The sequence below is a fragment of the Chlorocebus sabaeus genome, chromosome 26, assembly GCF_047675955.1.
Source record: "Chlorocebus sabaeus isolate Y175 chromosome 26, mChlSab1.0.hap1, whole genome shotgun sequence".
Classification (NCBI taxonomy): Eukaryota; Metazoa; Chordata; class Mammalia; order Primates; family Cercopithecidae; genus Chlorocebus; species Chlorocebus sabaeus.
This window is the reverse complement of record NC_132929.1, coordinates 42,370,829-42,385,568: the sequence shown is the minus strand read 5'-3', so window position 1 is coordinate 42,385,568 and position 14,740 is coordinate 42,370,829. Positions and strand designations below refer to the sequence as shown.

Genomic DNA, 14,740 nt, shown 5'->3' with positions numbered 1-14,740 from the left:
GCTGAGACAGGCCTCCGAGGGAAGGACAGCGAGCCCCCCACCTGAGTGGGGGCTGCTCTGAGTTTGTGCCTCAACCCTGCGGCTCATTAGCTGGGCAGCTCCTCCCCCTCACTCAGTCTGATTCTTCATCTCTTAAGTGACAAGCTCCCACCAGAAGATCTCTCCAGTTCCCCAGAAACTAAGGCTCCCCCATTCATGGGACAATTCTACTTCTGGAACAACAATAGGGTGGCCACCATAGTTTGGTCGCTGACTCCCACACCCTCGTGGGACAGCCTCTGCCCACCTAGCCTGAGAAGGTCATACTTCTGAAGGGACCTGGTGGGCACTTCTGACTTCACGGCAGGTGAGGGGTCTGGAAGGAAAACTGGGGTGGATATGCCTGAGTGTCTACAACACTAAGAAGTGACCTCCCCAGCCAGGTGCAGTGGCTCATGCCTGTATTCCCAGCACTTTGGGAGGCCAAGGCAGGCAGATCATGAGGTCAGGAGATTGAGACCAGCCTGGCCAATATGGTAAAAGTCCGTCTCTACAAAAACTAGCCGGGAGTGGTGGCGTGCACCTGTAGTCCCAGCTACTCGGGAGGCTGAGGCTAAAGAATCGTTTGAACCCAGGAGGCGGAGGTTGCAGTTGGCCGAGTTCACGCCATTTCACTCCTGCCTGGGTGACAGAGCGAGACTGCATCTCAAACAAAGAAAAAAAGAAGTGACCTCCCAGATGATGCTAACACACGCTACTGGGAGGAGGCCTTCACTTGGTGGAATGTTTCAGCATCGTTGCCACGCCATCTGACTTTTAAAGCTTGAGTCCCACGGGAACTGCTTGGGTCACAAAGTTGCTTTCCTGGCACTGTCAGGGCCAAATTAACTTGCCCCACAGTCAAGATCCTACAGATTCCATCACTTCTCTGCCTCAGAACCCATGCCCTGAAACCCCACTAGAGGAAACAGAGAGCCAAGCACTCTCCACTTTTATTTTATTTTACAGATGGGGTCTTGTTCTGTCACCCAGACTGGAGTGCAGTGGCACAGTCATACCTCACTGCAGCCTCTAACTCCTGGGCTTAAGTGATCCTCCCACCTCAGCCTCCTAAGTAGCCAGGACTGCAGGCCTGAGCCACCACACCCAGCTAATTTTCATATTTTTTATAGAGATGGGGTCTTGCTATGTTGCCCAGGCTGGTCTGGAACTTCTGGCTTCAAGCGATCCTCCCACCTTAGCCTCCTAAAATGCTGGGATTACAGGCATGAGCCATCGTTCCCAGCCACAATCTCTAATCTTTTTTTTTTTTTTTTTTTTGAGACAGAGTTTCACTCACTCTGTCACCCAGGCTAGAGTGCAGTGGCGTGACCCCAGCTCACTGCAACCTCCCAGGTTCAAGCAATTTTCCTGCCTCAGCCTCCCAAGTAGCTGGGATTACAGCTACTCAGGAGCATGTGCACCACCACACCCAGCTAATTTTTGTACTTTTAGTAGAGACGGGGTTTCACCATGTTGGCTAGGCTGATCTCAACCTCCTAACCTCAAGTGATCTGCCCCCCTTGGCCTCCCAAAGTGCTGGGATTACAGGCGTGAGCCAACAGTCTCTACTTTTGAAACCACTTACATCTACCCCAGAATATGGGCTGATCATCTAGGCTCAAGGTTTTACAGAAAACATGTTCTGCCTCTGAATGGGAGTTGTCTAAAATTATCAACTCCACTAAGCTCATCTAGGGGACAGTCCATGCCAGGGGCTTTGTATACCAATATACATTCCTTTTTAATACTCCAATTGTTGTTTCTGCTCAAGTGAACATCTTGGCTTAAAAAGGGGGAAAATACACAGCTCCTCTCAACAAAGACTTCATGCCCAACCTATTTGTCATACTACTAATTAATACACTCTAAAGGAGAATAACCCAAGGCTGGGGGGCCCAAGAGAGAAGAAAGAGACACAGAAATACCAACGCACCTCCAGTGAGATGCGTAAGTCAAAACCCATTCATCTTCGAAAGGCCCATGTTTAAAAGGTCACAGAGAGGTTAATGATGAGCCGTGGAATTTCGAGATGTAAATAGCTTGCTGCAGAAGCTGGGTCTGCTTTGGCCCAACTGTGGGAGTGTTTGCACAACTTCACCCCATTTCACAGCAACTGGTCTGGCTTTCACCCCTCCCCTCCAGCCCTCTAGCCCTGAGGCTGGACAGACACTGGGCTGAAGGGGACCCAGTGAGGGACACACCTCTGCAAGGGTAGGAAGGAGGGTGCACTTACCCAGTGGCTTGTACTCGTCGCGAGGAGACAGCCGAGAGTAGGGAGGTGGCGGAGATTCTGGAAGACAGGAGACAGCATGTCACTGCCAGGGTGGGGGAGCTCACACCTCAGGTTCTACATGCTTTTAATTTCTGGTTTTCTCAAATAATAAACTCAGCCTCCAGAAAGCCCTCCCTTTGTCCCACCTCCTCTGCTGCCCAAATCCCCTCAACAGTTAAAGCCACAGGCTTGGGGCACAGACAGATACGGGCTTAATCCCAGCTCTGCCATATTTGGCTGTGTGACCTCAAGCAACTTACTTCACCTCTCTGAGCCTGTTTCTTCAGCTCTAAAATGAGGATAATCATCGTCTAGACCTCCTAGGTTTACTGGGATAATGTATGTAAAATGCTTAGTGCAGCTCTTGGCACTATCGAAAAACACCTCCATAAACAGTAACTGTTACTACTTTAACAAGAGAAACGTGAGTGTAGGGAAAGTCAGAACCAGGGCTGCTGGATAAAATACCAGATGCTCAGTTACATTTGAGTTTTGGATAAACGTAGCATCATTTTGTAGTATAAGTGTGCCCCTTTCAATATTGGCGGTGTACTTATACTAAAATATGGTGTGTTGTTTATCTGATACTCTAATTTAACTGGGCATCCTGCATTTTACTTGCTAAATTTGGCAAGCCTAGTCAGAGCGGAGTGTAAGTGCAAAGGCCCAGACGCAGAAACTCGTGTCCAAACAAGCTGCATTAGAGCTAGCATTCCTAGGTGCAGGGGAGGACAGTAGAAAGGGGTAGGACCCAAAGGGCCAAACCCAGCTATCTCAATAGGAGGTCTTAAAGCCAGTCACTTCCACTCTTGGCCTCAGTCTCCCCTTTTGTAAAGGACAGGGGTGGAATGCAAGTTCTCTACAGCTCAGATGCTATTATTCCTTATTGTCTATGATATTTTTCTTTGGGTTTCCTTTCATTTGCCTAAAATACTCCTCCTTAAAAACATATACTTTGCCTTCAGAAGAATTCCTTAGCTTCTTGCTTTATGGGAAGTAACAATTTGCTAAACTAAGTAACAATTTGCATGAATGAAATGACCCTTCATTTTCGGTAAATGAAACTAAACACAATCAAATCGCAAACTAAAACAAACTCTCAGTGGTAATAAAGTGGTAATAACTATTATTAGGCGGGTATCAGTAATGACACAAGGGGTAATAAGTGTTTTTCGCAATTGTAATAAGGCACAATTAGTTATAGGAGCACTTGTTTTGCTCCATACACCCAATGAGGCCTCACCTCTTCCCCACCCTGGCTTTTCCAGCTCAAAGTTACTTCCAACAAAGTCAAAGCTCTGAGGTTTAGAAACAGAGACTTTCTGTGGACAGAAATTAGGGAGAAGGAAAAGTGAATCACAGAGTAGCCACTGAGAGAGACGTGAACATTTGCTCGGTGCCTACCTTGTATCTCACTCCATGCCAATCACTTTCAATTTTATTATTTTAGACCTCAGGTACAGAGTAGTTAATTATGCTCATCAGGCACCTATTTTTATTTAATCCTTTCTCAAAATACAAAAAACAAATGAGATGACATTATTATCCCCATTTTACAGATGAGAAAACTGACTTGCGCATGTCTCCTGAGCCAGTCATGGTGGAGCTGGGATTCCAGTCCAGGCCTAATTCTGCTCTGCCACCCAATGAGGTAGAATCAAGAGATGCCCTTTCTTATACCTCTTCATCCCCGCTGGGTCTGGGACATCACCTGCACAGAACATGCTCACTAAATATGGACATAGACAACTGGGATGAGGATAATGGTAAAGTTGAATGCACCTGTGGACAAAGATGTGCAGAAAGAGGATCTAGGGGGCTCTCAGGCCTAGAGGCCAGCCTTGAGGAGGACCGGCCTCTTAGGACAAGGGGCAGCGCAGAGGAAGGGCTGGAGTTCCACAGGAAAAGAGAATTGAGGCCAGTGCTTCCACTGTACAGAGGAGGAGACTGTGGCCTGGTGAGTGGAAATGACTTCCTCAGGAGCCAGGTAATGAGCCAGAACCAATGCCAGGTCCCTGACCTCCATGCCCTTTCCACTACCCGCAAGAGCTTATCAGAAAGCCTGCAATTTCTTAGGGTTACTTTTGCAAAAATCTGACTGGCTGAGGCCTAGGCCACACATGGCATGGAGCTCTGGACATCCGCCCCCAAGATTTGTCCCCAAAGGTGAATCTTGACAACTATGGGCAGTAGTGGCTGGAGTCAAGCCTCTGTAACCAATGCCAGCATCTCTTCCAGGGGCTGCTTACCTGGGAATCAAAAGGTGGAAGGCAGGAAAGGCTAATGAAGTCCCACCTGGAAGAGCTACCTGAGCCTTGAGTTGTGACACCCACTACCCACGGCCATAGCTGAGTTGGGAGTTCCAGTGTTGTGAGATAGAAAGAAAATCTATGAACCTGAACCAGGAGACATGCCAGGTAGTGGAGCACTGCAAAGTGTTCAGGAGGGACCTCACCAGGTTCCCATTAGCTCTGGCAAAATGGTATGCACACAACTGTTTATTTATTTGAGACAGAGTTTCGCTCTTGTTACCCAGGCTGGAGTGCAATGGCATGATCTCGGCTCACCGCAACCTCCACCTCACAGGTTCAAGCGATTCTCCTGCCTCAGCCTCCCTAGTAGCTGGGATTACAGGCATGCACCACCACGCCCAGCTAATTTTGTATTTTTAGTAGAGATGGGGTTTCTCCATGTTGGTCAGGCTGGTCTTGAACTCCCGACCTCAGGTGATCCACCCGCCTTGGCCTCCCAAAGTGCTGGGATTATAGGCATGAGCCACCGCGCCCAGCCAACTGTTTAACAATTGCATGGACTGAATGCTAATCACTAGATTCCACTGTAGGCAACTAAAAAAGTATGAAGGCTTTAGACTCCACCCCACAACACAAGGATTTAGAGTGTCAGAGACAGAAGAGGCCTTGGGGTTCACCCAACTCAATTCCTTCTTTTCACTGATATGAAAACTAAGGTCTCACTTGCTGAAGGACCTGCCCAAAGCCACATAGGAAAGTAGCTGCAGGTATTATGGAGAAGGCCAGCTGGAGACCAGTATCAGGTAACCCTTTCCAAAAATTGAGATATAATTCACATACCCTAAAATTCATCCTTTTTTAAAATATACCATTCAGTGGGGTTTTTTAGTGTATTTACAATGTTGTGCAACCATCAACCACAATCTAAACACAGGACATTTTTTTTCATCGCAAAAAGAAACACCATCCCCACTGGCAGTCACTTCCTAGACCCCAACCCCAAAACCCTAGGCAACCACTAACCTACTTTTTGTCTCTATTCCCATGCCCATTCTGGACATTTCATTTCATACAACATATGGCCTTTTGTGGCTGGCTGCTTCTTTCATGTGGCACAAAGTCATCGAGGTTCATCCATGTTGTAACATGTTTTGGTACTCCGTTCTTTTTCATAGGTGAATGATATTCCATTTTTTGGATGTACCATATTTCATTTATCCATTCATCAGCTAATGGACATTTGGGTTGCTTCCTCTCTTTAGCTATTATGAATAATGTGCTATGAACACTACTGGGTAACAATCAGCCACCACTCCCACGTGGCTGCATCCTATGGATCTGGACTGATGGAGCCCCAGGGCATTACCTCAAGTGGGCAAGGTGGGCACTCAGGTGGGACACTTGGTGGGTGAGACCAAAGATCAGAAAAGAAACTGTGAGCTGCCACCAGGCCCTCTGTCCACTCCCCTCTTAGAAGTTGTCTTAGTACTTTTAAAAGTTGTGTTGATTTTAAAATAATAACCCATATGCTCTAAACTTTAACAGGAGAACTTTTAGAGCACTGCAGGCCCCTCTGAAAGAAGCGGACCTGGTAGGGAGGAAAAGAAAAGAGAGGGAGACAGAAAGACATCAGCAACTCCAACCCCCTTGGACATCCAGCCTGAGGCATCAACTTCAGGAATCTCCTCCAACTTCCTGCAGAAGCAAGAGCAGTCAGCCAGGGGCCAGTGCACCAGAAGGTTCAGCTCAGCCCAGGCATGCCTCTGGTTAGCCCCCAGGGGGTACTTAGCCTTTTGGGATCTAGACCTAAATTCTAAAGCCAGAAGAGTTCACAGCCTCTCCCAGTGCCTGGAAAAGTTTCAGTTTGGGACATTACCTTCCACCCCCAATCTTTGCAGCTCAGCATCTTGCTTAGGAAAAGATTCACATGCCTCCCGGGTTGCCAAGTTTCCCCCCCTCCCAAAGAGGGGCTGTGGGTGGGGAGGGGGCCTCCTGAGTGCCCATCCTTCCTGCCCCCAGAAGCCGAAGACTCAACCCTAAGCCCCATGATGGGACACGCAGAAAAGGAGCTCCTGGCACTTTAAGGCTGGCTGAGCCTAATTGCCCAGATTCCCCTGGCAGCCAGATAAACAGCGCAGCCGGCTGGCGCCAGCAAGAGGCAAACTGCACATTATCACCCCTTCCTCACCTCCAGGAGGAGCTAGGAGGAGCAGACAGGCAGGGCTAGGGGCCGCTGAGCCGGGCAGGGCGGGGGCTTGGAAGCCCAACTTGAAATTGATCTCATTTCAAAGGGATAATGCCAGGCCAAATAAAAGGAAAACTTTCTAGCCCATTCTAATTCCTATAGTCCTGGCCTGGGAACCCTGTGTTTTCCTAGGCGGCCTCCTCCAGTCGTTCAGAAGTTCTCTCTCTCGCTCTGTCTCTCCTCCCCGGGCGCAATTTGGATAATAGTAATTTACTGAATATAATTACAGAAAAAAAAAAAAAAAGTGGGGAAGCAAAGAGCAGGAGATTTATTCCGAAGTTAATGGATACTTTCAGGAGAAAGGAGCTCTATAAACACAGGTTAGAGCTGTGATTAAAGTATTTCTCCACATTTCCGTCCACATAGGCACCCACCGAGCTCAGTGAACTGGCTTTTCCTGGGACAGAAAGACACCCAAGGGGGAGGCAGAGCTGGGCCTGACTCCCACGGGCTGGGAGGCCAGGAGGCCCCCAGCTCAAGCCCAGCAGAGGTGGGTCCCCTCCTGAGGCCCCCTGTTTCCGAGACAAGCCTGGGGCAGAGTGGGGGAGGGGACGGAGGCCTGTGTGGCCTGGAATCTGCATGTCAGCCCGCAGGGATTCCCTCCAATCCCTTACTTTAGAAACGGGAAAAGAAGCCCGAAGGCGAAACTAGCCCCAAGCCACAACTCAAGTTGATGGATGGAGAATGGGCTCTGAACAGCAGGGGTCCACACTGCCCAGGAAGGGGTCTCCTGTCACGGGGGCTCCCTGCAGTGGTCCATGAAGGTGCGGAGGTGACGGCTGCCAGGTGGGAGTCCCTCAGTGCTGGTGTTCCAGTGTACTTTGCTCACTAGCTGTGTGCCTGCGCTGTGTGTGCGAGCGCGTCCGTCTGCCCGGTGCCCGGGCTCTCTCCCCAGAGCCCTGGAAAGCGCAGGCTCCTTATCAGGACGCGCACGGCTGAGCCCCAGCTATGCGCCCGCCCAGTTATGGGAGCCAGGCTGGCGGCCAGGCGGTGGAGGCGGGGTGGGCAGCCCAGGGCTCCCCGAGCTCTCAGGCCAGGGGCAAGAGGGTCAACCTGGCACATACTGGAAACTCTTCCCTGACCATCGGTCCTCCCAGCGGTCCCCAGGGTGGCTGAATGGGGGCCCCACCTGCTAGCAGCTAGCAAAGGAATAGGGGAGGAGACTTGGGGTGCTGCAGCCCTGGCAACAGCGCCTCCTTCTGGGAGAAGGAGGGGAATCAAGTCCCAAGGCTTAGTCCGGATTTAGATAGGGAGAACGTTCCTAGAGCCACCCCCACTGACCAGCACGGTGGCTGAGAGGAGAGGTAACTCATCCAAAGTCAAGCGGCAGGTTACGAGCTGGGCAGAGCCTAGGACTAGGTCCATGGTCAAGAACCGTTCCACTGCAGCTTGCCAGGTATCTCTTGACCTGTACTTCTCCAAAACCAGTAAAAGTAAACCAACACCCAAGCCAATTCCTAGTCCCAGGAGTAGCAGCAGGAGCGGTCCTGTCCATTGTCTCCAGCTTTTTCACTCCTCCCCTCCCTGCCCACCCACCTGAGCATGCCTGGCACCTTAACTCTGAGCTGGCTGGCTCCCTCTCCTCTGACCCATCCTCCAAGGTCCTGCTCCAGGCTGGAGCTGTGGAGCTCCTTCAGGCCTTCCTATTACATACACCCCATTGCCTTCTGGTAGTTCAGACCCAGTGACCTGGCCCTGCACACTTCCCTTCTTCCCCCATTTCTCCTCCATAAATCCCTCGTGGGATTATGTTTCTTGAGGGCACAGATCCTACTCATATTTCCACTCTGCTAGCCACAGCACCCAGCACAGTGCCTGGCCCAGAACAGTCGCTCAACATTTGCTGGCACACTGAAGTGTCGAGAGAGAATATACCTGCCAGGGGCTTCTACAAGAGTGGAATGGGTCCACTGAAAAAAAAAAAAATGACCAGGAACAAGACAACCATAAATAGGGGTCTCCTTCCCCAGAGACAGGGAGGAGACAGAGTTCGCAGAGGGGAGAAAGTCACTTCCAGGGAAAGCTGTCAGCAAGGGGAAAAGAGTGCATAGAAAGCCTGGCATGGGCCACAGATCAGGGACTGCTCATAGATCCTAAATTAGGACTGGAGTTACCATGAGGGGAGTAAAGTGCCTGATCAACAATGCCCCTCCCCACTCACCCCCATCAATGCCCTCTATGCAGGAATCATCACTAAGGGAAAACTTCCTTTCCTCTCCAGATACTACTCCACACACAGACAAGATACCTAGGACAAATACACCATCCTAGGCCCATCTTCCTTTTCCACACAGAGTCAGGAGACCTAAGATCTGACCCTCTCTGTGCTCCCAGCCTGGGTGCTGACTCTCCCCAGGGAAGCCAGAATGGAGGGATTCATAGCCCTCCCAGGCTCAAGAGCCTGTGACTCCCTGCCAGTCCCACCCCTGCAAAACCTCAGTGTCACCTAATGGATTCCCATACATCCCTCAGAGGCTAGCTACAGGCTAAAATGTGTGTTCCCCGCAAGGCAGAGGTCAGAGCAAGGCAAGTGCAAGCTCCTGGCCTGCTGGAGCCTCCTGACCTGCTGGAGCCGCCGCCTGTCTGCACCTGAGCACCAGGGACTGGCCGGGTAAGCAAGGCTGAGGGTGGGGTGTGTGCAGGAAATCCCAAGAGGAGAACAAAGAAGGGGGGCAGTTCTCAGAGGTAATCGAGTATCTGGCTTCTTCAACTACTCACAGATGCCACCAAGACCCTAAACTCTATACAAAAGCTGAACACAAAAGTTGAGGAGGACTATGGAAGACCCTGGCACTTGACACCCAAGGGATGTGGGGAATGATAATATGTGGGGAATAAAGACGGTGCTCTTTACTCCAGAGAGGGATTACCCTGCAAAGCTTTGTCGAAAGTATACAAAGGCACAAATTGGGCATTTGACGAAGACTTTTGATTCTAGCTATGATTTGTGTACACCCAATTTCACAACTTACAGCTGCTTGGACATAGAAAAGCACAGTATGGGTAAGGGCACGTGCATACAAATGCTAGAAGCCTGGGTACAGACTGGGGTAGATTCCGGAATTGAGGTAGGAGGAAATAGTACCTACTTCTTTGGTCTCTCCTTGGCCTGCCCTCCCCTTTCACTGCCTATGAAGTTGGAGCCTACATCATGTGCCTGAAACTGCACAGAGAAAACTACGACGTGTACCCTTTTAAGTTTACCGGAGCCTTGAGAGAAAGTTGCCACTTGAGGTGTGTGCTGGGACACCCACTCCCCTCGGCTGGGCTAAGGCGCCTCTCCTGGTGGCTACCACGCTCCAAAGGCACCCGGGGGAGCACCCGCAGCTGCGCCGACCCGCAGTGTCACAGAGAGAAGGGCAAGGAAGGGGACGGGGACCGGGAGCCGGGGCCCCGCCGGCCGGCGCAGCGCGCTCACCTGGCCCGCAGAGCCGGCTGAAGTGGTAGGGGTTGCAGCACACGGTGGGGCCGTCGGCGGCGGCAGCGAAGCTGTGGCAGCCGCACAGTGGCTTCAGCTCCACTGCGTGCTGCAGGTCGGGCCAGCGGAAGAGGCGGCCGAGCAGCAGCTGCGGCGGCGCGGGCTGGCCGCCCAGGCAGAGGTCGGCTCGCGGCACCAGCACGCAGCCGCCCGGCACGCCGCCGCGGGACTCCACCGCCTCCAGCAGCGTGTCCAGCGAGCGCTCCTTGAGCCGCTTCAGCAGCGAGTACGTGACCGTTTTGAGTTCCTGCTCCAATAGCAGCAGCCGCGAGCGCGCTTCGCGACTCCGCCCGCCGCCGGCCGGCTCCAGGGCCGCCCCGGCCAGGGGGTCGCTGGCGTCCCGGGGCGCGCCGGCGGCGTCCCGCTCCGAAAAGAGACAGCAGGTCACCGTCTCGCAGTCACTCTCAGGCAGCCAGCCCGGGCCTCCCGGCTCCGCCACGTCCAGCAGGGAGCCCCCAGCGCCGGCCCCCGGCTCCGACATGGGCCTCGGGGGGCCCCCTGCGCGCCGGCGCCTCCCCGCGCCCTGGGCGCCTCGCTGTCCCACTGCGTCCCGGGGCCGCCGCGGGGCTACCGGGCGGACTTCGGAGCGGCCGCAGCCTCCGCCCTCTCTTGCCCGCGGGGCCGGCTCAGCTCGGCTGCCCAAGCCCCCATCCTCGTCGCCGCCACCACCGCCGCCGCTGCCGCCTTCCTCCCGGTCGGGGACCACACGACTTCGCCAAAGTCGCCGCACCAGCCCCGAGCGTTTGGACCTGAACATACGATATCCTTTGGCGCCAGGGGTGGGGGGGAGGCGGTCTCCAGTTACCGGGGGTCCGTTCCCTCAGCGAGGCGCCGGCTGCGCGGGTCGCAGCCCCACATGAAGCTCCGCCGCGGAGCGCCGTGCAGACCGTGCACAGCCTGTCGTCGAAGGGGCGCCGCAGGGCGACAACATGAGGGAGCTCGCCGAGGCGGGACGGCCGGGAACACGCGCACGCCGAGCCGCAGTCCGCGCGCGGCCAGCGGCTACATGGACCGCAGTGTCGGGGCTGCTCAACAACTCCAGTCCCCGCGCTTTAAGGGGGCTGCAGGCGGCGCACCGCCAGAAAGACCCCACATGGGCCGGCGAGCCTTCAAAAGTTGCGCGGCTGGTCCATGAGCACAAAGCGCTCGCGCGAACCCCCAAATGTGTTTGGAAAGCCCTCCCTTTACCCTGCCTTTTTTTAAACCAAATCGCTTAACTACATGGGCTTTTCCTGCAGGATCCGAAAGGCAGGCTTGTTGATAACCCCAGCTCCCTTCTTATCCCTGCAAAAAGAAAAAAAAAAAAAGGAAAGAAAGAAAAGGAAATCCCAAACAAAACCTAAATCCCTGGATTTGCATGCACGAAAGGCCAACGCCGTCTCAGGTCCCAGGCGCTAGATGCACTTGGAGCGAGTTTCTCCTGGACGCGGGTGTCAACACATGAGTGGAAGCTGTAAAAATCCCAAAGAGCTGCTGGGAATCCTTAATTAAAAATGCAGTCCACCGAGGCAGAGGTCGCAGCCCGCCCCACGCTGCCCTCGGACGCTTCGTGCGCCGACGCTGCCGAGGTCGCCCCCCCTCCCCCCTCCACAAAAGTGCCTCCCGGTGGCCCCGGGGTCCCAGCGAGGTCTGGCGAGGCAGCGCCCGGCGGCTCTTTCTCTCGGCTCGGCTCCCTCGATCGCTCCCCTGCTCCGCTCGCTCTCTCTTTTTTGTTCTCCTCAAACGCACACTGAGGGCCCCCGGAGGAGCGCCGCGGAGTCATTGGCTGACTCCCATCATATGCCAGTCTAGACACTTTGGCGGCTCCGCGGCGCTGATTGTTGCGCAAACAAGGTTTCAAGTTTCTTAACTCTTAAAGGAGAACACGTCCCACTGCAGGGCCGGAGGCTCCAAGGGGCCGGCTCCCGGGGCGGGCCGAGCTCGGGCCCCCGCCCCACACCGCCCCGGCACCCCCGCCCAGGGCCTGACAGCTCCCGCGGCCCGCTTTCTGCCTTGCGTTGTGCCCAGGGCACGGATGCGAGCGAGCACACACGCGCGCGCGGACACACACACACACATACACACACACAGGGTTACATGAGCCACTGGCAGGCGCGCGAGGCTCGGCGGACCCACTGAGACTCGGACGCAAACGGTGCGCTTTGCCTCTCCCTGGCTTGTGCACAAACTTATAAACACACTTTGCACTTTACAGTTGTTCCAAACCCCCATCCCAGGGCAGGCTAATAAAAATGGGTGTGCGTGTGTGCCTTCCTGGGTTGAGCCTGAGGAGCAGGGGGCGGCGGATATGTTGGGGTAGCGGATCTTCCGTGACTGCACGAGGGGCTCTACGCTCCTTGCACAAAGTCGGGGGTCGCTCTGCCGGGCCAAACAGGGAACTTAGGGCGCTTTGCGCACGGTGGCTCCAGGCTCGCCCGGAGTGGAGAGATGGAGAGGGTGGTGTAGAGGCGGGGAGTGTCTACTCGCTGGCTCCTCGCGGTCGCCACGGCCCTCCCTCGGAGCGAGGCGGGCCGCCGGCCGGCCGGGCCGCCTCCAGGCTGGGTGCTTCCTCTCCCTTCTCCAGTTTACTCTCCGCACCTCGGAGAGGCCTGTAGGTGAGGGATCACGCTTTCCCTAGTGAGGTTTCCACGCGAAAATTAGGGTGGGTTGGGGGCGGGATCCGGGGCGCGGCGGCAGCAGCCCGACGTCCGGCGCGGGAAGGGTTAAGGCCGCTCCTGCCCCTGGAGCCGGCGCGGCGGGGTACCTCCTCGGGCGCGCTAGCTCGTCCGAGGGTGGCAAAAGTTCAAGCTTGTAAAGTCGGGATTGGTCCCGCGCGGAGGGGAAAAAAGGCCTGGGTCCCCCTCCCCCCCCGGGCGCGGCGCCGATTGGCCAGGACGCGGGGCCGGCACCGCCCTCTCCCCCCGCTCTCGGCGGCCCCACCCCCGGCGCGGCGCCCCGCCCCTTTCCGGGCAGGAGCCTAGCCCCGCGCTGAATGAAAGAAATTCCGCTACTCTCATTGGCCCGGGGCTGGGCGCCATTCTCCCGCGGTGGCCGCTGGGCGCCGGCGAGCGGGTCTCCCTGGAGGGTGGCCACGCGTGGGGCTGGTCTGTGGCGTGCGCGGCGGTGCGAACCCCCGGCCGTGCCCAGAGGCTGTGTGCGCTGGGGGAAGGGTGGCATTTGCAAGGAGGATTCAGAACCATTTGCTGAGCTTTAAACCTGGAGCCAGGTACTGTTCGCGCTGCCCTCTCTGGGAGTGGCGGTTGCTCCCCGAACGAAAGATGGGACTGAGACACTTCCTCACACCCATCTCCTACTTTGGCCAAATTAAAGTAGCGGTCCTAGCCTCAGTTTCTTGTTTGAAACCGCGGATGAGGATGCTTGCCCTTCGTGCTTCACAGAACCACGAAGCTCCCTGGAGATTGTGCACGTTAAATGCACAAATCTCAAGCGAACAGCAGGATGAATTTTCACAAGTGAACAAACACACAAGATGTCACCAGCACCCAAAAAGCAATGCACCCCAGAAGCCTGTCTTGTGGCCCCTTTCAGTCACTTTTCGCCCCTGGGGAAATTAATACATCTTAAAATACAAAGAGAAACTCAATGTATTTTCTTTTATCCCTGTGTCTGCTCTTTGTGGATTATCTTTGACTGTGGATTACAATAATAATAGTTCATGCATATTGAGTCGTTACTATGGGCAAGGCAATGTTCCAGGACTTAGTTAATTCTCACACCACTTAACATAGGTACTATTATTATTAATATATAAGAACTTAGCATAGTTACTATTATTATCTCCACTTACAGATGAGGAAAACTGAGGCACAGGAACTCACTTGTGTAACATGCCACTAAAACGAGGATGGCATTGACAATGCTAACATGCTGAAACCAGAGAGGCGTGAACCAGCACGCCTGCTCATCCTCTGGCTGGAAGTGGTGTGTAGGTCTGTGTTGCCAGACTGTACTCTTCAGGGAGGGATTTCCAAAATGTGGTTCAAAGGCCCACCTGCTGAATCAAAAGTGTCAGAGGTTGAGGCCCCAGAACAACACTTTGGGGATAGGTGTGGTTGTTACCACTATTTTGTTTTTATTTTTTATTTAATGTATTTGTTTTTTTGAGACAGAGCCTTGCTCTGTCCCCAGACTGGAGTGCAGTGGTGTGATCTCAGCTCACTGCAGCCTCTGCTTTCCGGGCTCAAGTGATTCTCGTGCCTCAGCCTCCCAAGTAGTTGGAACTATAGGTATGCACCACCATGCCCAGCTAATTTTTGTATTTTTAGTAGAGACGTGGTTTCACCACATTGGCCAGGCTGGTCTCAAACTCCTGACCTGCCTGAAGTGATCCGCCCGCCTCGGCCTCCCAAAGTGTTGGGATTATAAGCGTGAGCCACCACACCTGGCCTGTTACCACCATTTCTTATTTGTTTTTTGAGACCGAGTCTCACTCTGTCCCCAGCCTGGAGTGCAGTGGTGTGATCTTGGCTCAC

At 54.0% G+C, this 14,740-nt stretch overlaps 1 protein-coding gene across 1 annotated transcript in view; it reads right to left on the bottom strand.

The window, feature by feature from the left end:
* Nucleotides 1-12,049, bottom strand: part of SMAD6 (SMAD family member 6) — an 80,789-nt gene extending 68,740 nt beyond the window's left edge. The window contains exons 1-2 of the mRNA XM_008016164.3: nucleotides 10,209-12,049; nucleotides 2,255-2,311 (exon numbers count right to left, since the gene is read on the bottom strand). Of these exons, the coding sequence (XP_008014355.1) occupies nucleotides 2,255-2,311; nucleotides 10,209-11,025 (874 nt within the window). The 5' untranslated portion in view covers nucleotides 11,026-12,049. The remainder of the gene's footprint in view (nucleotides 1-2,254; nucleotides 2,312-10,208) is intronic.
* Between the last annotated feature and the right edge of the window lie 2,691 nt (nucleotides 12,050-14,740).